Source organism: Onychomys torridus, chromosome 19, assembly GCF_903995425.1.
Source record: "Onychomys torridus chromosome 19, mOncTor1.1, whole genome shotgun sequence".
Taxonomy (NCBI): domain Eukaryota; kingdom Metazoa; phylum Chordata; class Mammalia; order Rodentia; family Cricetidae; genus Onychomys; species Onychomys torridus.
Window position 1 is genome coordinate 45,932,442 of NC_050461.1, and position 24,669 is coordinate 45,957,110.

The window sequence follows — 24,669 nt, forward strand, 5'->3', positions numbered from 1 at the left end:
TCTTAAAAACACAAAGAAACAGATAAACACAAAGCTCAGCTTCTAAGCAGTGACAGCACACCTGGACTTAGAAGACGAGGGGTTTCTTTGGCTAATACGGAACTGACTAACTTTTAAAAGGACGAGACTTGGAAAAGCAGAGGCTAATTTTAGAAATGCAAGACTACTCTCAATACAGCAGCCTCATGCTTCTGTTAGGATGTGCACTTGCATGCAAAGTCTTTTCAGAGTGGTAGCATGCCAGATTTAGTACAGAACTCTTTCTCTTAAAATCTTACTTGCCTACACAGTAATGGAGGCTACAGAAGTCAGCAAAGCTTCCAACACCATGAAAGTTTAAGTCAGCTATTAGTGAAAGTGAAGAGGAAAAAGGAAAAATAAACTAAGAAAATACATAGACTTTAGTAAGAAATTCTAAGAACAATGTGAATAAAAGAATTTGTGGTATTTCTCATTTAACGTAATTATTTATAGTAAGAAAATAATGGCAGGGCATTGGTGGCGCACACCTTTAATCCCAGCACTTGGGAGGCCGAGGCAGGTGGATCTCTGTGAGTTCAAGGCCAGCCTGGTCTCCAAAGCAAATTCTAGGAAAGGCACAAAGCTACCCAGAGAAACCCTGTCTTGAAAAACCAAAAAAAAAAAGAAAGAAAAGAAAATACTGGTGGGGCAGTGGTGACAAAAGCCTTTACCCCCAGCACTCAGAGGCAGGTTGCTCTCTGTGAGTTCGAGGCCAGCCTAGCCTAGTAGAGTAAGTTCCAGGACAGCCAGGGCACAGAGAAACTGTCTCAAAACCTGCCCCTAGCCCCCCCCCAAAAGAAAATGTCCTACTGAACTAAAGTGAGACTCGGAAGTAATCATTTTATAGCTCTTTCAGCATGAAAAGAAGCACAATCTTACACTGTGAGCAGCAGATGTAAAAGGAGGGAGAATTCAAAGCTTTGCGTTCCGAGCATATGATAAACCATGATGGTGCGGGCATAACCACACTACCTACCAACACTATCTATGTGGGATCTGAAGGGAGTGCTTGGTACTCTGATCTCCCTAATGCATTCAACAATTTCAGCATATTTTCCTCAACATCATTAGAAGAGGAAAATAACTACAAAGAGATGATTTTGACACTTCCTTTTTTTACTTATTTTTTTTCTGGTGAGTGTGTGACATAATCTTGCTACATAGCCTTGGCTGCCTTGGAACTAGCAATGCAGGCCTCTGCCTCCTGAGTGCTGGGATTAAAGATGTGTGTCACCATACCTGGTCATTTTGACACTTTCTAATAATGTGTATATAAAGAATAAACACTGGGCTGGAGAGATGGCTTAAAGGTTAAGAGCACCAACTGCTCTTCCAGAGGTCCTGAGTTCAATTCCCAGCAACCACATGGTGGCTCACAACTATCTGTAATGAGGTCTGGCGCCCTCTTCTGCATGCATAATAAATAAATAAATCTTTAAAAAAATGTACCTCATAATAATTAAAAAAAAGAATAAACATCAAATTCTTGGCTAAGCAGCAATGATTTTTATGTGTACTGAAAACCCAGATATTTCTAGTTGACTTCTGTATGTTGTAAAATAATGTATAAAACCTAGAAATTAACTTATTTTAATTTCCATATCCAATATACTGTAAATAATGTATCTTAAATTTACATAAGAACTTTATTATAGGAAATGCTGAACAAATCACTGAAATGCTACAATCAAGAATTTTCCCAAAGTTTACTCAGATTCTCGGCACCACATTCTATCTCTCTACAAGAACACTGGAGCATAGTATTTGAAAATGCCGAGGAAAGAGAAGATCAAGTGTGAAAATGTTTTCCAAGTCTTCTTACCCGCATCATTTCATTTTCTAACTGTTTCTTCCGATGCAGACGCTGCTGATGCGATTTCAGGACATTTTCCACGTGCTGCTCCATGAAGAATTTAAATGCCTGAGGGGAATAACTCTGAATACGAGATTCTCTCCGTTCTTCATCTTTCTTGTTTCTCCTAACAGTGATGGGGGAAGTTGTAATCTGTTTCTTTTCTTTATCCCCACTATCAGCGTTCTCCAAGCTTTTCTCAGCATCGTCGTCCTTGGGGAAGCTGGGCTGATCATCTTTGCCTGGTCTACTTACTGACTCATACAGAGGGACAGATGGGTTCTGGTGTAGCAGATGTTTTGGATAAGGTGGTGGTGGACCTTGATAGCTTGGAGCTTCAGCAACAGGTGGAATGACAGGCACATTTGAAGCTGTACCCTCAGGAAAAGGGGTAGGCTGAACAGTCTGAATTGGCTGCGGCATCCAAGAAGGATGGGTAGGGGCTAAAGCAGTCTGCAGCTCTGGTTTCAAGACACGCATGCTTTTCACAGGCTGCTGAATAGGAGCTGGTGTGATCGCAGTGACTGTAGTGGCTGAAGGCTGAGAATTAGCAGAGTGACTTGGTCTACTTCCTAATGGGTTATTAAAAGAATTTGACCTCACTGGTATGTTAGGTTGCCATGCAGGAATTTCATGCCCACTGCTTGGGGATGATTGGACAGGGGCAGAAGATGACTGGGGCCAAGTTGTTTGCAGTCCAGGTACATTAATATTATAAAGCTCCATGTTATGACTGTTCCTGTTTGGCACCATCATCGACTGAGGAATATTTCCATTTGCATAGGATGGAGGAGCAGCAGATCCCCCTGTCTGTAAAGCAGAAGGGCTTTGTCCATTAGTTGAGGGGAGAGGGTATGGAGGCGGTGGCTGCCGATTCATAGCACCAGCAGGGACAACATTCTGGTGCATGATAAAATCGGTCTGACCACCACCATTTGGAACTCCAGGTCTCCCTGGTGGAAAGTTAAATTTGTTAGTACTTTGCATGATGATTGGTTGTCTGCCAACTGGAACAGAATTAATGCCTCTCTGTCCCTGGTTAGGAGGATTCATGGGAGAAGTGTTAAGAGGTGCTGGAGGGTAGCCCTCCTGCCATGCTCCAGGTGGAACAGGAGAGATTCGGGAGATTACATATTCCATGCTCCCAGAATAACGCTTGGTCTGAGAGTTTGGTTCCCATGAGGGGGGAGGTGGAGTTGTGCCTCGTGGAGGGGGAGTCTGGCCTCTTGGAGGTGGTGGAGGAGTAACACTTCTAACTTGAGGTGGTGGTGGGGGATTCACTCTCTGTCCATTGCTTGGGTGAGCTTGAGTAAATGCTGCAATGCCGGATCCAGACAGGGGTCTTCCTACATCTGCCTGTGAGTTTGGGCTTTCAGAACGATAGACCACATTTTCTCCTAGAGGTGGGCCATGTCTCTGAGGAACTAAAGACTCTTTAGAACCTTTCCAGCTTTGTTTTCGATTAATTGATTGTTGCACGTTTCCTATGATTATAAAAGAGAAAACAGTCATTTTTTAACCTATCATTTTAAAATAATTTATCTCAGAATATTGATACTACTAAGTGATACTCAAGTTTAAGAATTGTAAAAAAGGAGTAGGTCAAGAAATCAATGTTACATGTTGACTATAGTTGAAAACAATGTATTCTTGGGCCTGGAGAGATGGCTCAGTGGTTAAAAGTGCCCGCTGCACTTACAGAGGACCTATGTTCAGTTATCACCACCCACAGGGCAGCTCACAATGATAACTACACCTCTAGGGGATCCAATACTGTCTTTTGAACTTCACAGGAACTAGATACATGGGTCCACATACATACATGCAAGTAAAACTTTCATAACATAAATATAATAAAAACCCAAAACACTCTTGGGAACTGACCAAACAATTAACTGACTAATTATTTTAAGGGTTTTATTTGTCATATAGCCTAGGCTGGCTCAAATTCTTGGTCCTCCTGCTTTAGACTTCCATGTGCTGGGAAAACAAGGATATACCAACCCTGCCCAGATCTAAGAAAGGAGATTTTAAGTATTCCCATCAAACCCTCCCCCAACAAGTGAGACAGTTCATATGTTAGTTAGCTTGATTTAGCCCCAAAGGTTATGAATAAAATTCCAGCAAGAGGAGGATAGAGAGATGGCTCATAGGTTAAGAGCACTGCTTGTTCTTTCAAAGGTCCTGAGTTCAATTCCCAGCAACCACATGGTGGCTCACAACCATCTGTAATGAGATCTGGTGCCCTTTTCTGGCCTGCAGTCATACATGCTGTATACATAATAAATAATCTTAAAAAAAATTCCAGCAAGAGGTTTAACTGAAAAACATGTTTATTACTTTTTATTAATTTTGTGTATGTACATGTGCCATAGCATGCATGTGTAGGCCAGAAAACAACTTGGGGAGGGGGGGGTGGCGGCTGGTTCTCTCGCTTTTTTTTTTTTTGAGAAGGAGAAGGCAGGGATGAATGTTTTCGAGACATCCAACTTATAATGTACATACCAAGTTTGAGGCTAGCCAAAGCTACAGAGACCTTGTCTCTTTTTTTTATTTTTAACTTCATTTTTATATTAATCTTACCTTTAAAATTTTTTATTATTATTATTATTATTATTATTATTATTATTATTATTAATTTTTTGAGACAGAGTTTCTCTGTATAGCCCTGGCTGTCCTAGAACTCATTCTGTAGACCAGGCTGCCCTCTAACTCAGAGATCTGCCTGTCTCTGCCTCCTGAGTGCTGGGATTACAGGTGTTCATTACCACCTCCTGGCTACTTTTATTATTTTTAATTACACGTATGTGTCTGTGCACCTGAATGGAGACGCCCTTGTAGGTCAGAGGCATCAAAACTACTAGAGCTGGAGCTGTGAGCCACCTGACATGGGTGCTGGGAATCAAACTTGGGTCCTCTGCAAAAGCAGTACACAGTCCTTTTTTCTTTTTTAAAAATCTTGATATGGTAGTTTGAATGAAAATGGCCACCACTGGCTCATAAAAACTGGCGTTATTTGAAAGAATTAAGACGTGTGGCCTTACTGGGTAGGTGTGACCACATTGGAGGAAGTGTATCACTGGGGAGGGGCTTTGAAATTTCAGAAGCTCAAGCCAGGCCCAGTGGCTCTCTTTTCCTTCTGCCTGCAGATGATCCAGATGTAGAACTCTTAGCTCCTTCTCCAGCACCATGTCTGCCTGTGTGACGCCACATTTCCTGCCATGTTTCCCACCATGACAATAATGAATTAAACCTCTGACACTGTAAACCAGTCCAACTAAATTAAATGTTTTCTTTCTAAGAGTTGCCATGGTCATAGTGTCTCTTCACAGCAGTAAGTCCTAACTAAGACACTCAACATGTTCATTTCTTTTCTTTTTTTTTGAGCTGAGGATTGAACCCAGGGCCTTGCGCTTGCCAGGCAAGCGCTCTACCACTGAGCTAAATCCCCAACCCATTAATTTCTTTTTTATTCCTCCACCTCATAGTATACATTCTTAACCACTAGCCATCTCTCTAGCTGGAGACCTTATCCCAAAACAACAACAACAAATTTTTACGGGAGAAATCAAGTTTTGTTGCTGTTGTTCTTTTTTTTTTTTTTTTTTCAAAACAAAAACCTGGGCCCCAAATTGGGGTTCTGTTTTGCTTCCATTCCTTTTAAAAAGCTAGCTCTCCTGCAGTACTTCCTACCAACGGGGGCACATTTAGACTTTCTTACCTGGTAAGTCCCTTCCTCTCCTCTTCCCTTCTTTCTCCTCCCAAATACTAGGGCCTGAACCCAGAGACTCACATTTTTTTGTTTTGCATTTTGAGACAGGGTCTTACGAGGCAGCCCAAGTCAGCCTTGTCTTTCACTAGTCCTGCCTCTGCCCTGGATAGCCTGAAATTCCCACATACCATTATCCTAATTTGAGATTTGAAACTTCCCTTTATGGGACACTATGATGGCTAATCTTGGTTGTCAACTAAAATGCAAGCAGCTGCACACACCTGTGAGGGGTTTTCTTGATGGGATCGTCTGAGGTGGGAAGACTCACCCTAAATCTGGGCCACACCTCTTGGTGGCAGCTCACATATGAGGACATGGAAGCTTTTGCTTTTTGCCTGCTTGCCCTCAATTTTGCTGGCAAATTCATCTGTTCTGTGGCATCTATTCTTTGCTATTATTAGAACCTACTTCTTTAGGATTCCAACAGAGATATGGACTGAACAACTACTGGATTCTTGGCCTTCCAATCAGGACGGACAGTCATTGTTGGACTAGCCAGACTTGAAAGCCACCCTAATTAATAAATACCATTCTCAGGGAATTAGAAAGATGGCTCAAGGGTTAAGAGTACTTGCTGATCTGGCAGAGGACCTGGGTTCAGTTCCCAGTACCCCATATGGTGGTTTACAACTGCCCCAGCCAGAGTCTAGACCTCACTGGGCACCAGGAATACATGTGGTACACATACATACATACATACATACATGCACAGTACACATACACATAAAATAAAAATAAAATTTAAATAAATCCCCTTTCATTCCTTTCAATTCTGCTCCTCTAGAGAACCTTGACTAATATAGATGCTAACATAAGTGCCTGTCAGTCTGTCTCTCCATCACCCTTCCTTCCTTCCTTCCTTCCTTCCTTCCCTTCCTTCCTTCCTTCCTTCCTCCCTCCCTCCCTCCCTGCCTCCCTCCCTGTTTTTTTGTTTTGTTTGAGACAAGGCCTTCTGTAGTTCAAGCTGACTTTCAATTACTAATTCTTTAGCCTGCCTCCACCTCCCAAATGTTGATATTACCAGGAATACACCACCATGCCTGGCAATGTCAGCAATTTCTAAGACCCAAGATTTGACATATTCAGGTGTTTTACAATATTCTGTAAAAGAAGAGACAAGAAACAAACAAACAGAAAACCCACACACTGAATCACCTGGTTTCATGCTGGCATTAATAGGTCTGGCAGCCGCTGCAGCCATCTGCTCTCGACGAGGATCTTGGTAACTCATTTTACTAATGAATTCAACAGCTGCTTCTATGCTTCTGTTATTAGTTTTCTGAAGGGCTTGAATAACCATGTCCTGATAAGAAATTTTATCAAAGAAACATAATATAAATATAATTAGCAGAAGGAAAGAACAGAGTAGTAAGCACAAGAGAAATTCCCAGTTTGAATAAAAGACAGTACCCCAAACCTAACGATGTTTTTTTCATTCTCATTTACTTTGTGTGCATGTGTGCACAAGAATGTTTAGCTTTCTTTCTTTAAGACAGGAATTCACTATGTAACTCTGACTGGCCTAAAACTTGCTATGTAGACCAGGCTGGCCTAGAACTCATAGATCTGCCTGCCTCTGCCTCCTGAGTACTGGGATTAAAGGTGTACACCACCACCACCTGGTTAAAGATTTTGTTTTTACTTTATTATTTTAAATTGTGTGTATATGTGTGTCTGAATGTGGATTTGTACACATGAATGCAAGTGTCCTCTGAGGCTAGAAGAGGGAACTGGATTCCTTGGAACTGAAGTTATAGGTGGTTGTAAGCTACTTGATGTGTAGGTGCTGAGAATCACACTACTAAGGTCCTGTGCAAGAGTGCTAGGATTAAAGGCTTTCACCATGCCTGGCAGATGCAACTTTTTTTTTTTTTTTTTTTAATAGCTGAGGATCGAACCCAGGGCCCTGCACTTGCTAGGCAAGCGCTCTACCACTAAGCTAAATCCTAAATCCCCAACCCAAAGATTTATTTATTATGTATACAGCATGTATGACTGCAGGCCAGAAGAGGGCGCCAGATCTCATTACAGGTGGTTGTGAGCCACCATGTGGTTGCTGGGTATTGAACTCAGGACTTCTAGAAAAGCAGCCAGTGCTCTTAACCTCTGAGCCATCTCTCCAGCCCCCAAGTTGCAACTTCTTAAGAGAATAAAAACTAGTAAGGAATTCCTTTACTGATTAGACATACTGGTAAAGGTACTTAATAAAACACTTTAATGATACAAAAGTCACTTCCAGAGTTTTAAAGTTTCAATTTTTTTTTAATTGTTGTCTGGGTAGGTGCATGATATGAGGGCAGGCATGTGCTGTGACATACATGTGGAGGTCAGAGAACAACCTTGTGGATTAATTTTTCTTTAAAGAAATTAATAATTTATTTAAATTTATTTCATGTGCACTGGTGTGAAGGTGTCAGATCCCCTGAAACTGGAGTTACAGAGACAGTTGTGACCTGACATGTGGGTGCTGGAAATTGAACCCGGGTTCTCTGGAAGAATAGCCAGTGCTCTTAACCACTGAGCCATCTCTCCAGCCCCTCTCCTTTCTTTTTTATGTGGGTTCTAGGGATTGAATTCAAGTTGCTAGGCCTGCATGGCAACACATTTATCTGCTTACCTTCACTGGCCCATGTCCAGTATTTTTATTACTTTTTTAAATAAGACAATCCTTGTTTATGTAAAAATGAAAAATAATCAAAACCACCATATTGTTACTCCAAAAAAGTAATACTAGAGGAAAGCAGCAGGTGTGCTACATAAAGATGAAAATATTAAAAAAACATTTCTAAGATTTGAAGGTTTGTTTTGTTTCTTTAATAGTTTGAGATTTATGGGGCTATTACCAACAATGACTAAGAAGACACTAATAATAGGGTGTGGGGACTGACTAGTTGTCTCCGTAGATAAAAGTGCCTGCTGACAAGCCTCATGACCTGATGACTCTCACCTCCATAAAGGTGAGAACTGCCCCCTTTAAATTGTCCTCTGACTGCCACACACTCACCTTGGCATTCTTGTGCACACACATGCACACAAAATAAATGAGAATGAAATAAGACATCGTTAGGTTTGGCTAGAGACACAGCTCAGTGGTTAAGAGTATTGACTTGCAGAGAATTAGGGTTGGACTCCAAGTACCCACATGATGGCTAACAGTTGCCTTCAACTCAAGTCTCAAGGGAGTCCATGCCCCCTTCTGGCCTACCCAGGCATATGGGCAAGCAAAACCATATACATAAACTAACAAATTTTTAAAATTATGTTTCCATTTTGAAGTAGTATATTTACAGGAAATATACAAATACTGGAAAAATGATAGAAAAAATATTTAGAGTAGATATGATGAAGAATTTTAGGAGGTTAGAAACTAGCTGAAACAAATATATATTTATTGTGTTTGTGTCTGTGCACCGCCTGTGTGCCTAGAGCCTGCAGAGGGCAGAAGAGGGTATCAGATCCCCTGGAACTGGAGTTATAGATGGTTGTGAGCCCCCATGTGGGTACAGGGAATCAAACCTGGGTTCTCTGGAGAGCAGCTAGTGCATTTGACCACAGAACCACCTCTCAATGATATTTGGAATCAGACTGGTCCACAGTTGAGTACCAGCAGCTCCCCTTCAGAATTGTGAGGACTTTTCTAAGTAGTTAATGCTTGGGAATCTCTACCTCCTCGAGTGTGACAGATTCATAGGCTGACCTAAGAGTTAAAGAAGAAAGCATGCAAAGCACAGAGTGCAATGCCTGGGGCTCAGATGCTGGTAGTCCTCCTGCATTTCTTTAAAATTCATTGTGAACATCAAGTACACACTAACATTCAGGAGGCATACAAAAGTACACTTTTCAAGAGGGAGGCAGCTACTTACCTGTCCTAAAATATTTAGTATTTCAAGTGACAATAAAAAATAGATTAGAAGATACTGGGTGAACAGACTATTGATAGATGGTTTTCCCTTTTAGACTGGCTGGAAATGAATCTGAGCTAACCAAAGACAGGTGGTAGATACTTTTTAAAAAGAATTATTTATGTATTATATTTTATGTATATGAGTGCATGAGTGCTTTGCATGTACACCTGCAGGCCAAAGAGGGCCCCAGATCTCATTATAGATGGTTGTGAGCCACCATGTGGTTGCTGGGAATTGAACTCTGGAAGAGCAGCAAGTGCTTTTAACCTCTGAGCTATCTATCTCTTCAGTCCAGGTGGTAGATACTTGCTGCCCACCTGAGAGCAATCTCTCTTGAAAAGGGTACCAAGTTTTTCTTCCTTATTGGGAATTGTACCAAGAGCCCGATTCGTGCTAGACAAGCAATCTTAACACTAGGTGTCCCCAGTCCTCTTTTTACTTTTCTTTCTAGGGTGAGTTGAGAGTAACAGCTACAAACTCAAACTCACAGCAATCCTCTTGCCTATCCTTCACAAGAACTGGGGTTCAGGAATTCAGTTTTTCTTTCTTTCTTTCTTTCTTTAAAACTTTTTGGGTCAGGCTTAAACAAGATGCCTAAGTTAGCTGTGAACATATTCTGTAGCCTGGCCCTGAACTTGTGATCATTCTATTTCAGCCTTCCAAGGTATGAGGATTACAGGTTTGTAAGTTACTGATCTTTAGGGAGAATAAGAGTTTCTGATATAAATCTGTTACCTGATTTGTGTTCTGGTCCTTCTTGCATATTGATGCCTAGGCATTAGAAGTGGTACCTGTACTACAGCACACTGCCACCAAGTAAAACCCAAGGGACTCCTGAGAGTTCCAGGTTGACATTTTCAAGAGGCTGAGACAATGACAATGATTTAAAATGAAACAGTCCTTTTAAAAAAATTATTAATTTATTTTCTGTGTATAGGTGTTTTGCCTGAATGTATGTATATGCACCAGTATGTGCCTGGTACCCACAAAGACCAGAAAAGGATGTCAGAGCCCCTGGATCTGGAGTTACAGACCACTGTGAAAGACCATGTAGGTGCTGGAAATTGAAACCAAATCCTCTGAAAGAGCAGCTAGCTCTTCTCTAACTGAGCCATCTCTCCAGCCCCAAATCACTATCATATTCAAAGCTTTAATTGAATTTTATTGGATATTAAATGGGCTGAGCAACCAAACTCACTCTCCAACTGAAACAAGGTATACTGTAGTCATGTTTTATGCCAGTCAGATTTTGCAAATTTGTAATGAGATACAAAGAAATTACTCTTACTTTAAATGCAAGTTTAATTTATAAACTGGTTAAATCAAACAAACTGTAATTATGCTTTTAACCATCCTATTATGGTAGTACCAATATCAGCTGGCAAGAAAACTGGCACCAATATTGTGGGACTCCGATATTGTTAATGTTCTAGAATTTCAGCCTATGGTTTTGTTTGGTGATTATTATCCTGGATTTTTTTTTTTTTTTTTTTTTTTTTAGCTGAGGCTTGAACCCAGGGCCTTGTGCTTGCTAGGCGAGCGCTCTACCACTGAGCTAAGCCCCAGCCCTGGCTTTTGTTTTTTTGTGAAAGGATCTCAAGTAGCGCATGGTAGCCTTAAACTGGATGTAAACTTAGCATGCCCTTGGTCACCCCACTTCTACTACCACAAGGCATACACCCGACAGCCAGTTTCATTACACTAGCGAACAAAATAAACTATTGCTGCAGTTTAAATGATTTTCACACAGCTGGGCAGTGGTGGTGCACGCCTTTAGTCTTGGCACTCAGCAAGGCAGAGGCAGCTAGATGGCTGTGAGTTGCAGGCCAGCCTGGTCTACAGAGCGAGTTCCTGGACTAGTTCCAAAGCTACACAGAGCAACCTTGTCTCGAAAAACCAAAATAAATGAATAAATGAATTCACATACATAACAATGTCAGTATAGTGCTCAGTACTTAAAATGGAGTATTAGTGCCAGTGTGAAAAGAGAACACTCAAATCTGCACCTTTTATACAAGTGCAATGTGATTTAAAAAACAAACAACAACAAAACCAATCTCACAGCCAGGCGGTGGTGGTACACACCTTTAATCCCAGCACTTGGGAGGTAAAGGCAGGCAGATCTCTGTGAGTTCGAGGCCAGCCTGGTTTACAAAGCAAGTTCCAAGACAGGCTCCAAAGCTACAAAGAGAAACCCTGTCTTGAAAAACAAAAACAACAACAACAAAAAAAGTCACATAATTATGCTCCCATTTTCATGTTTGTAAGAAAAAATACTTTAGTGATTATATATTTATGTCCTCAAAATAAAATCAATACTATTTAACATTTATGCCTATCAAGAAATTAATATTGAAATATTTGAACTTTTAATTCAATAGTTACCAGAAACATTCTTAGAAAAGGAAGGAAAGGAGGGAGGGAGGGAGGGAGGGAGGGAGGGAGGGAGGGAGGGAGGGAAATAGATTGGGCATCATGGCACACACCTGAAATCCCATCACTTGAGTGACGAACCTGAGGTGAGGCTGGACTAAACAGAGTTCCACACTAACCTGAGCTTCACAACAAGACCCTGTCTAGAAACACAAAACTAAACGAACAGACAAACACAACAACAACTGCAACAGAAACAGGCACCTAAACTGTGCTGGTTGGTTTTACGTCAACTCGACACAAGCTGGAGTGAGTCACTTGTGAAGAGGGGGGTCCCCAACGGAAAAACTATTCCCACCAGAAGGCAGGCCTGTGGCAAGCCTGTGGGGTGTTTCCTTGACTGACGCCAGAGGGCCGAGCTCACACCCTCCAACAAGTCCAGGGCGCTCGAAGAAAGCAGGCCGAGAAAGCTACGAGAAGCAAGTTGTCAGTGAGCAGCAGTGAGCAGCAGTGAGCAGCACTACTCCACTGCTTCTGCTCCAGCTCCTGCCCGAGCTCCTGCCTTGGCTTCCTCCACCCAAGTTGCTTTGAGTCGTGTTTTATCACAGCAAAAGAAACCCTAACTAAAACAGAAAATTGGTACCATGTGTGTGAGATATTGCTGTGACAAGACCTGACCATGTTCTGGGGAGGACTGTGGGAAGACTGGAATTCTGGGTGAGAAAAGCCACTGAGTATTCAGAGCTTATGTACTGCTGTGGGAACCTGGAAGATAATGCTGGGGCTAATAATAATAATGATAATAATAATAATAATAGCTGTTATTAAGAGACCAGCATCAGGCTGGAGAGATGGCTCAGTGGTTAAGAGCACTGGCTGTTCTTCCAGAGGATCCAGGTTCAATTCCTGGCACCCACATGGTGGCTCACAACTGTTTGTATCTCCAGTTCCATGGAATCTGGCACCCTCACACAGATATACATGCAGCCAAAACAACAATGCACATAAAATAAAGACAAATCATTAAAAAAAAAAAGAGAGAGAGAGAGAGCAGCATCATTGAAGTAAAATGTTCTGGGCAGTGTTTCCTCGGGTAAGTACACAGAAGTTGTGGTAGAGAGGGTTGGTCAAGGCTTTACCTTATGCTCGCAGACAAAGTTGGTAATGTGTGAATTTCCCAGGGAGTACTAGTTTTGAAGGCATGAAAAAGTGACAGAGATGAGCTGAGGCTTGGCACTGTGCGAAAGCAAAGGCTCTAGGAGACCAGAGGCCCATCTGGGATCCTACAAGCTAAGCCCTTTTTTGTTTTTCTACACTGCTCAACCTTGGTTTTGTTTTGATCTGACTGTAACTGTTCCCTGACTCTTCTTTTTTGAAATAAAAAGTATGTATCTTTGTTGTTGTTGCTGCTGTCCTGGAACTCACTTTGTAGACCAGATTGGCCTCAGACTCATGGAGATCTGTCTGCCTATGCCTCCTGAGTGCTGGGATTAAAGATGTGCACCACCACCACTCAGCTTATAACTTATTTTTTTAATTTTGCAAGAGCCCACAGCTATCCCAGAACTTAAAATCCTAACTCAGTGTTCCTAGTGTTAGCATGAGCCACCATGCCTGGCTATGACTCTTGATCAGTCACCATTAGTTACATTTTACACAACTGATTTTTAAAAATTTATTTATTTTATGTGTGTGAGTATCTGGCTCTGTGTATGTATCTGCACCATGTGCTTGAAGAGGCCAGAAAAGGGTATAGAATCCCCTTGAACTCGAGTTTTATAGATGGTTGTGAGCCCATTGAGCACTAGGAATCAAACCTGGGTCCTCTGGTAGTGCAGCCAGTGCTCTTAACCTGTGAGCCAAATCTCCAGCTGTACATAGCTCAGCACCCATATGACAGCTCCCAACTATCTGTAACTCCAGTTCCAGGGAATCTAACACCCTCACACAGACACACATGCAGGCAAAACACCAATGCACATAAAATAAAAATAAAAATAAATGTTAAAAAAATAATCTAAATAAAATGTGATTAACTATTATGAAAAGGTCTCACAGGAGCTCTGGAATAGACAGTAAATATTTGGCTTTGTAGTCAGGTGGTGGTGGCACATGTCTTTAATCCCAGTAGTTGGGAGGCAGAGGAAGGTGGATCTGTGTGAGTTCAAGGCCATCCTGGTCTACAAAGTGAGTTCCAGGACACAGAGAAACCTTTCAAAACAAACAAACAAACAAACAAAAACCAAAAGATTTGGCTTTGTTACCCTTAACTAAAATTGAAAACTGGGCCTGAGTGACATGGATCCACTACTTAGTTACTGTAATTCTCTCTCTGTACAATGAATCTAGATTCCATAGGCTTCCTTGGAGCTATCACTTTTCTAACAAAAACTGAGATCACCATGTTCACATTTCAAACTACTCCCCTGCCACCATCACCTGTGGCTTTCTTCAACTGCACCTCCACTCTGGCTTCACAACCTCACCTATAGAAATTCCAGGATTTAGGACTAGTGCAGAAGAAACTAAAGAAATGACTATTTTGTTATATTAATCAGTAGGATTGTAAACAGCATTCTTTGTTAATGGATCACACAAATTTGTATACACAGTTGAGCCCTCTCAAAGGAAGACTTCCGTATGAGCTCTCCTGAAAGGTGTTTGCCTTACAGGGTAAGAAGAACCATTTGGTTGGTTGGTTGGTTTTTTGTCTTTAAACATTCTTACCTCATCAAAGCCAGCAGCCTGCAAATCCTGAAACATCTGTGGGTTGACTTCTGAAGGGCTCCGGGAAGAACTCGTTTCATTTGCGAAAGGTAGCAGAGAGTTTCGAATTTCTTGCAAGGCCTTATGGTGTGTGCCAAATTTAGGTGGGTTTCTCAATTGCCTGGGATCTTCAGTTGACATCTTGTTCAGGTCATGCTCGGCCTTTGCAGCATCAGATGGTTTAGATAAATTCCTAAGGGATTCTCGGATCTCCTGCAGCATCTGTCGGCTGCTGCCAGGGTAGTTACTGGCAGGAAAGGTCTTAGGCCTCATCTGTCTGTACCCTTCTGGTTTTTCACCCCTCTTCATGAAAGCATCTATATGTGGCCCCCGTGAAGCACTTCTTCAGGAGCTAACCCACAGACTAAGAGATTCCTTCTGAGCAAAGGTAGGAGGGGACGTTCCCAGGAATGTTAAAGTCCTTTACAATTGAAGTGGTTAACCTAAAAAAGAAAGTAGGTAAGTAAAGCTACAGGGGTTGAGAAAGCAGCTTGTATCTGGGGAATCCTCTGCTGCTATCACAGAGTTGATAGCTCCCAGCTAAAGCTCAGACTTCATCAAGTAGTACTGTAGGTCAAGGTCAAATCACTTCTCTGTACCTAGTTTCCTAGTTTCTAAGGTGGATTTACATTATTTCTTACTAGCAGTACTTGTGACCAAAAAATAAATAAATCTTAAGACTGCTTTAATAAGTATATAAAGCATATATAAATGTAAAGGATTACTAAGTGAACCTTAAGCAACCCTCTCCAATTTTAAGTCGTGGAAATTATTAGACTTTGATGTAAGATTTACTTAAAAGAAAGGGTATCAGTGCTTTTAAAAGGTTTTATATGACTTTTTCAGAAGATTCAAACTTGTTTGAGTTTACTCCCCAAACTACAGGATGTGAATAAGGGTATCTATATCCTAGAGATGAAACTCAGACCATCAAACCAGGCAGTGGTGGCGCATGACTGTAATCCCAACACTTCAGAGACAGAGGCAGGCAGATTTCTGGCATGTAGACAAGGCCAGGCTGCTCTACAGAGTAAGTACCAGGACAGTTAGGGCTACACAGAGAAAAGAAAACAAAAGAACAACAAAACCTCAGGCCATCAGGTTTGCAGTAAGTGCCTTTACCTACAGAGCTACTTCACTGGCCCTTCGATTGTTTGTAATAAATGCATTGCAGCAGAGGTTGTATTCATGCACTACCTTCTGTCTTCCCCGGTAGCTCCAACAGAAGCCATGTCTCAGTTTTGAGCTAAGGCAGTTAAAGATTCAGATGCAGCCGGGCGGTGGTGGCGCACGTCTGTAATCCCAGCACTCGGGAGGCAGAGGCAGGTGGATCTCTGTGAGTTCAAGGCCAGCCTGGTCTACAGAGCTAGTGCAGGACAGGCTCCAAAGCTACAGAGAAACCCTGTCTTAAAAAACCAAAAAAAAAAAAAAAAAAAAGATTCAGATGCATTCCTTGCTTCAAGGATTTTAACAGGCCTCACTTTGAAATAGTGGGATTATAACATGGAGGAAAAGTGGGTCTCTAAATCACTACATTGAATCCTCATGACTGCCACTGGACATGTGAGCAAGACAGAAAACTCTTAATTAAACCATAAATATTCTCTTATTTGTTACTAAAAAGCAGTATTGTTATAGCTTGAATATGACATGTCCCAGAGACTTCAGGAAGTGCATCCTAACTAAAGGAAGTAGGTCACTGGAGGTACATCCTTAAGGGGCTATATTTTGTCTCAGATCCCTTTCTGACCTCCTTACTGTCATGTGAGATGTTCTGTCATGCACACCCGCAACCTCCAAAACTATGAACCATAATATGTTTTTCCTACCTTAAATTATCTGAAGTAATTTGTCACAGTGATCAAAAGTCTAAGAGAGGGGCTAGCCAGATGTTTCAGCAAGTAACGATGCTTGTTGCCAAGGCTGATTACCTGGGTTCGATCCCTAGGATCCACTGTACAATCAGACAGTCAATCCCCAAAGTTGTCCTCTAGCCTTCACACGTGTCATGGCATGTGCAAATGCACACATACACATAAATAAATGACATGAAAACATTTAAGTCTACTTATAATCGCTTCTGGCCTTTTTGCTAAGATAGTATCTATCTGTCTTTATTAGTATAGCGTCTGACTCTTCCTCTGAGAACACTATAGTAGGTAGATTTTTGGAGCTGGGACATGGAACTGAGGCCTGATTCTCACATCAACCTGATACTGCGGTCCTCCAGGCAATCACCCCTTCAGGGGACTTTAAGACTCTTGTACTAAACACAATGGGGGCTCACTTTGGAGCTAACACTCTTGAGGTCTTACTTTCTGTGTTGGAAAAGCATATATGCTTTGTAAGTAACCAAGGGTTTTTATATTCCATGAGCTGTTTTTTTCCACCTGGGCTGTAAAGCACATACATACAAAAGCCTACTTGTATGAAAATTTAAAGTATTCTTAAATTTTTTTAAAGATTTATTTATTACGTATACAGAAGAGGGCACCAGATCTCATTACAGATGGCTGTGAGCCACCATGTGGGTGCTGGGAATTGAACTCAGGACCTCTGGAAGAGCAGTCGGTGCTCTTAACCTCTGAGCCATCTCTCCAGCCCAAATTTTTTTTTAATCAAACAGAAAATTAGTATCAAAGAAGGGAGGTTATTGCTCTGACCAAATGATTCAGAAACCTATGGAATTGGTTTATAGGAAGAATTTAAAAAACTCTGGGGATGTGGGCTAGAGGCTCCTGCATGATGCCTCTAGAACAGAGCTTCAGTGGCAATTCTGGTGGGAGGGTAAAACCAAAACAGTAAGAGAAACACAAGCAGGAAAGGCTGTGCTCCTGAGACTTCAGAACGGAACAGGAACTCTACTGAGAACTGAAGGAAAGGTCACCGTGCTGCACTCTGGCCAAGAACATGTCCTGAGGAATTTCCATTAAGCTGAACTGAAAGGTGACAGATAAACTTAAAGGAGAAAGTTTCACTGGTACTCAGACTATGGCTTGGTTACTGCTGGCCGCCTTAACCATACTTACTGTGAACACCAGGAGGAAAAAGCAGACGAGAAAATTTGAAAAATGGGCAGTTTAGCCAGAAAAGGGAAATATTCAAAGTTTTAGACAAAGGATGGTATAGTTGTGAGAGAGCTGGCATTAAAAGGAAACCACTGAGCTAGGGACTGGTGGCACACACCTTTACAGCCTGGTCTACAGAGTGAGTTATAGGATAACCAAGCCTACACGAAGAAACTTTGTCAAAGGAAAAAGGAAAGGAAAGGAAAGGAAAGGAAAGGAAAGGAAAGGAAAGAGGAAAGGAAAGGAAAGGAAAGGAAAGGAAAGGAAAGGAAAGGAAAGGAAAGGAAAGGAAAGGAAAAGAAAGGAGAAAGGAAAGGAAAGGGGAAAGGAGAAAGGAAAGGAAAGGAAAGGAAAGGAAAGGAAAAAGGAAAGGAAAGGAAAGGGGAAAGGAGAAAGGAAAGGAAAGGAAAAGAAAGGAAAGGAAAGGGGAGGGGAGGAGGAGGGAGAAGGGGAAAGTGAAGGGAAGGGAAGGGGAAGGGAAGGGAAGGGGAAAGGAAAAGAAAGGGAGAGAAGGAAGGAAGGAGGGAAAGAAGGAAGGAAGGGAGGGAGAGAGGGAGGGAAGGAAGGAAAGAAAGGAAAAAAAGAAAGAGAGAAACCACAGGTCTGGATAGATGACTCAGTGGTCAAGAGCACCACTCTTCAGAGGACCAGGGTTCAATTCCCAGCATCCACCTGGCAGGTCACACTATCTGTAACTCCAGTTCCAGGGGATCCACTACCCACTTCTGGCCTTTGCCAGCAACAGGGATGCAAGTGGTACACAGACATACATACAAGCAGAATACCCAAACACAAAATATTTCTAAAAGAAAAAGAAATCACTGCTTTGGATCAGGATAGTAAGGAAGACGCTTTGAGAGCATCTCAGATACTGGCCAGACTCCATCCATCACAGGCTCAACATATGAAAGAGTAAGCTCATCTGATTTTCCATTAGGAAGACAGCACTTCTGGGGTGCTCTGCTTTCAGGGAGCAGCTTAGAAAGTTGGTTTCTAAGACTCCTTTCACTCTGCTCAGTCACTCAGTCATTCACAGGCCCATGTGCAGGAGGGGCCCAGCTGGGAGTAGAGCTTGTAGAGGCCTTTGCAGCATCAATGAGAATTCAAGTTACAGGACTTTAAAAGGAAAGCCTGAATATCAGGCAATGTGTGGCAGTGCCAAAGTTCTTGCAAGAACAGTGCAAGAAATTGTTGAGGTGAAAACCTAAACTACCAATTGGGATCCCAGGATGTTGGAAACGCCAGAAACATGGAACATATATCAAGGAAAGCCAAAATCAGTAAATGAAGCTAGCCAAGAGATAGGCCATGTGCAAACAGCAGAGCTACGGTGAAAGGGCTGTCTGGGCCCATGGGCACTCAACATTATGCTATCACGGACCCAGATGCCAGGGCTTAGTTTGGGGTCTTTGCTCCCAATCCTCCCTTTTGAAACAGATTTACTCTGGGTCACTATTAATTAGAAATAAATCATTTGCTTTTTTAATTTCCAGCAGCTCACAATTATGAACTTGCCTTGAGCCTCAAGGGGACTTTGGGTTTTTGAACAAGAGTAGAATTACTGGCACTATGGACATGCTTAGAAGCACAACTGACAGCGTTTTGAAATGACCTCAAGCCTTTGAGGCCTGGTGTGGGGAATGGCTCCAGGGGCTCACTCGTTAAAACCTATTTTGGGAAGGTCCAGAAACATATGTAAAATAAGGACACCGTGCTGGGGATATACCTCAATAGTAGAGCAATTGCCTAGCATGCCCCAAACCCCAAGTTTGATCTATAATACCACAAAAAAAAAACTGATTAAATTCTGATGCTATCAGTTCACCTTCCAGAAATGTACACCAATTTACAACTCCTTCAAGTATGGTTAACATAGGCTGTATCAAGTCTCAATAATCTTCATTACTATGACATGTGAAAACTCAATAATCGTCAAGGAGAATTTTAAAGCAAAACCTCTGGCAGCACACTGCCCAGGAGGAAGATTAGCCCTCTCTGACCCCCACTCCAGGGTCTCTGGAGCCCTGGCTGGCTGACCAGCTAATCTCAAACTCAAAGATCTGCTTGTCCCTGCCTCCAGTCAGACTCTCAACTTTTTTTATTATTAAATATGTTTATTTACTAAAATTTCTTTCCCATTTTACATACCAATTCCAGTTCCCCCTCCCTCCCTTTCTCCCGCCTCCTCACCTCCCTCCACTCTGCCCCCATCCATTCCTCAGAGTGGGTAAGGCCTCCCATGGTCGTCAACAAAGTCTGGCATACCAAGTTGGAGGAGAGCCTAGCCCCTCCCCATTGTATCAAGGCTGAGCAAGGTATCCCACCACAGGGATGGGCTCCAAAAAGCCTGTTCATGCACCTGAGGTGAGTCAAGACTCTCAACTTTTAAACTGATTAGCTGTGTGACCCTGGGCAAGCTACTTAGTCTCTGTGCCTATTTTTCATCTTCAAATGTAAGCAAATATTGGATCCATGTCATAGGGTTGTTACCAGCAGTAAATAAGCTCAGTACCCATTGTCAACGAGCACCTGGCCAGCCCCCTTCAACAGGAGAGTCCTGAAAGTTGGGGGTCTCACCCTTACCTTTCCACGTCCACGCTTTACCTAGTCTCCAGACGTGTACCCCACAGTCTAACAAAGCCAGCGACTGGCTCTCAGCTAACATACTTGGTGATTTTCTCCTTTAACATTCTTTCTCTCTTTTGTATTCTTGAGAGCCTCTGCCATACTTCTTCTAGAAATTATACTCCAAGGCTTCCAAGGCTTCATTCACATGCCTCCCCTAACAGAAAAACTCTCCCAGAACCTGTTACTCCCCGAGCACAAGATACCGTTTTCCAAATATAATGTCTGTTCTTGTTATAGTCTTATTTTTCCTACATCACAGATTCACAGAGGATTTGGTGTTTTGACTTTATTTGTTTAATGGACAAAGAAACAAATCTAGAAGTAAAGTGTTCTGAATAAGATTGTCTTAAAATTTATTATGTATACAGTGTTCTGTCAATATTTTTGCCTGCATACCAGAAGAGGGCATCAGATTTCATTATAGATGGTTATGAGCTGATGTGTGGTTGCTGGGAATTGAACTCAGGACCCCTGCAAGAGAAGTTAAAATTCTTAACCTCTGAGCCATCTCTCCAGTCTCAATAAAGTTATCTTGTAGTCAGCTGGAGGTATTGCTAGAATGGATCACACATACTCTAACCTAGCCCAAGGCACTTTTCATCACACCTATGTTTTAAGCTTTCTAGATCACACTCAAGCTTGAAGGGACAGTTAAAGTGCTTCAGATCGAAAAAAACAAAACTTCCATTAAAAAAAAAAAAAATGAGGTGGGTGGTGGTGGCACATGCCCTGAGAATCCCAGCACTTGGGAGGCAGAGGCAGGTGACTGTGAGTTCAAGGCCAGCTTGGTCTACAGAGTGAGTTCCAGGACAGCCAGGGCTACACAGAGAAACCCTGTCTCGAAAACAAAGCAAAACAAAAATTGGACCTTCTTCAAAAGTGCATTGTCTTGTCTATTAGAAAAAAAACAACAATAAAGAACAAAAAACAGATACAAATACACGGTAAGATTTCAAAGCTTTACCTTGAAGCCAGATAAAGTGGCTTACACCTTTAATCCTAGCACTCCAGAGGCCAACGCAGGAGGATCTCTGTGAATTCAAGGCCAGCCTAATCTATAGTGAGTTACAGGTCTGGCAGGGCTGTACAGTAAGAACCAGTGTCAGAAACAAACAAAAACAATCCAAGTGTTAACCTGGGCTGGATTAAGTTTATAAAGACAACACCTAAAATGTTTGTTGAATAAGAATATGTATTGTTTCTTAGCAGCACAGTCTTCCTGCTTATAGAGCTCTACTGACACATCCATCCACTGATATTAATTGATCAAAGGGCTAGGGAGATGGCTCAGTGGCTAAGAGCACTAGACGATCTTCCTGAGGACATGGGTTCCAATCCTAGCATCCATATTGACAGACCATAATTGTCTGTAACCCCAGTTACAGAGGATCCAACATCCTCTCCTGATCTCAGCAGACACTAGGCACAGATGGTGCACATACACACATTCAGGCAAAACATTCCCACACACATGAATACTTAGAAGAGGAGGAGGAGGAGGAAGAAGAAAAGAGTTAACTAGTGACCAAACGTGAAAACCAGAAAACCAGGGGGGAGCGTGGGGGGTAGGTTGGTTTGCAGAGCACTGCTGGGCATGCACAATGACAAGGGTTAGTTACCCAACACCACCTAAAACTAAGCTTGGTGTTATGACTGTAATCTCAGGAGGATCATAAATTCAAGGACATCCTCAGCTCCATAGCAAATTCAAGGCCAGCCTGGGCTACAGAGATCCAGTCTCAAAGACAAATAACAACAACAACAACAACAACAAAAAAAAAGTGAAAACTGCTGAGTGTGGTGGCAAAAACCTAGGCAACCTAGTGAGATCCTGTCTCAAAGAAAAGAGGGTAGGGGTAGAGGGCTTCATAACCACCCATCTATAAGTCTGCACATACATACAGTGCTCAGTACCAGAGAAAAAATATGAAAAGAATCACATATTTGTATACTGATTCTGAAAATGATCATTTCTACTTTATAATATCATTAAACTTTTGTGGGGTAGAAAAGTCATCTAATCTAAATATCACATGTAAATGGAATTAAATAATCAGAATAGGAACATTCCAAAAGTATCTGTATATAGAACAACAAAGACTAGCATGAAAAACAGAAACTTCAATGAGGGAAATAAGGAAAGATATTGGGAGATTTTTTTTTTTTTTTTCTTTGAAGAGTCAAGGCATTTTCAGTGGATAATCAGGCAGAGAGAGAGAGTGCCTTTCCCGGATTGTGCCATGATCTAGGTTCTTGCAATAACAGCCTGTAAGCGAAAGGCAAAGGCTCCTCTCTGACTGAAAACCTTAGGGAAACACCTGGCCCATATTACTTACCTACCTGACTACTTAGTTAAGACAATGAAAACTGAAGGTATCTTAGCAATGAACCATACCTTTTTTTCCTCGTGGAGAAAAGCAGATTTAGAACATTCGTGGGTCATGATGACAGACTTTAATCCCAGAAGCAGGCAGGATCTTTTTGAGTTCAAGGTCAGCCTGATCTACATATGGAGTCCTAGGCCAATTAAGTACTTTATATTGTGACCCTGTCTTAAGAAAATTATAACCTTCAATAAATAATCCATAAACGTCTGTCAGCCTTCACGATGCCAGACCTTCAGGCTAGTTTCCAAACTTTGGGCGATACCACATTGTGTGAGCCTGCACTTTTGGATGTAACTTCTAGAGAATGCACATATTTTAAAGGTCACATTTACAGATGTAGACAAGTATTTTAACCTTGTTCCCTTAGAAAACAATTCTCAATTGCAGAAGTCGAAGTCGGGATAAGTCACCTGCGAGTCATTCTTTTCTTCGCTCCGAGCTCTCTTTTCCCTCGATTGTCTTGCCTTCGTTTCCCATACTCAAGCACACAACTAACTTGACACCGTCTCTCCCACCCCCTTGGCCACTAAGCGGTGACCTAACACATTGCAGCGGGCTGGCGAGAGTCCCAGGATGGCTTCCAGGTATACCCGGACCCGCGGCCCGCTGCGAGGCAAAAGAAGTGTAGAGCCGGTTCGGTGCAACCTTCCGAGAAAAAAAAAAAACACCACCTTTCGCTTATCTGTCCTCTAAACCTGGGAGGGGCGAGGGGGTGGTGGTGGACAGTATCGCCTCGGGCCTCAACCAGCTCTTCCCAGCCTAACTCGCACCTCCGAGGGAGGCCTCAGTGCCCCGGGCTCTTCTTCCCGCGGCGCCGGGTGCGGCCAACCTTCACTTCCCCAGGGCAGGGCTCAGCTCAGGTCAGCGCAAGCAGCCCAGTGGGGCCCGGACGCGGCCGGCTGAGCCCGCCGGTCCACAGCGGCCCCTGGACCCCCGCCAGCGGGGATGGGCGTGGGCCCCGACGGCCACCGCCCCGCCGCCGAGGGCTCCGGAGAGGAGTGAGCCCCACCCGCAGCGCCGGCTCCGGACTTACCTGCAGGAGAGAGCGGGGCTCCTGGACAGCGGCCACGGGCCCGAGGGCCCGGCGCCGCGGCGGGCCGGAGCCCTTCCTTCCCCGGAGCCCCGAGGGTCGCTCGGGGTTCGGGATAGGGGCAGGGCGGGGGACACACGCCGGGAGAGCTGAGGCCGGCCAGCGCGGCCCGACGCGGGGTCGCGAGGACCTGGCTGTCCCCTCAGCACCAGGCCGTCGCCGCCGCCGCCGCCATTTTGCCTTCCACTCCGTGTAGCCGCCGCCGCCGCCGCAGTCAGCCGCGGGTTTCCCGGATGTGGGCATTTCCCGGCGTCGCTTGCGCGGGGGCCGAGGACTGGGGGCTTCAGGCCGCCCCGCTGGGGCCCGGAGCGAGGGCCCTGGGCTCGTGGTCTCCCGCACGGCCGCTCGCCGGCTGCCCCGAGGCGGGGTGAGTGTCGCCTGCGGGCTCCAGTGGCCTGGAGAGTGGAGTCGGTACCACCGCGTTGTGGTTCCGAAGCTCCGAGACGTGGCTCGGGCGCGACGCGGCGAGCGTGGGTTCCACCAGGAAAGGGCGGTGAGCGGCGCTCCGAGACTGTTTTTGGAGTCAGCCAGATGGAGTATTTCTTGAAACTGGACCTACGGATTAGCAGAGCTCGGTCCTTCGGATCCGCAGGAGAGGTCGTTGTAGCCATAGATGGAGTAACGGGGCCGTGTCAGAAGTTCTCTTATGAAATTGAATCTGCCGTCTGGGATGCATCATTGACTTTGGTCTTAGAATGTGTACTCTTCTCTTTTGCGGGGATATGGGCTCTCCAGATAGGGGCTCTAGGCAATCTGGGATGGGCTGGAACTCGCGATTCTCCTTCCTTCCTTCCTTCCCATTGAGAT

General features: G+C 43.3%; 1 protein-coding gene across 2 annotated transcripts in view; it reads right to left on the reverse strand.

Moving 5' to 3' along the window:
* Lats1 (large tumor suppressor kinase 1) overlaps positions 1-24,341 on the reverse strand; it is a 34,595-nt gene extending 10,254 nt beyond the window's left edge. Inside the window, exons 1-4 of one of the 2 annotated variants that reach the window (XM_036168545.1) lie at positions 23,806-24,338; positions 14,651-15,132; positions 6,801-6,948; positions 1,844-3,357 (exon numbers count right to left, since the gene is read on the reverse strand). In XM_036168545.1, the coding sequence (XP_036024438.1) occupies positions 1,844-3,357; positions 6,801-6,948; positions 14,651-14,998 (2,010 nt within the window). In that variant the 5' untranslated portion in view covers positions 14,999-15,132; positions 23,806-24,338. Of the gene's footprint in view, positions 1-1,843; positions 3,358-6,800; positions 6,949-14,650; positions 15,133-23,805 lie in introns of both variants that reach the window. The other variant, XM_036168546.1, reaches the window with a different exon arrangement.
* Positions 24,342-24,669: the final 328 nt, after the last annotated feature.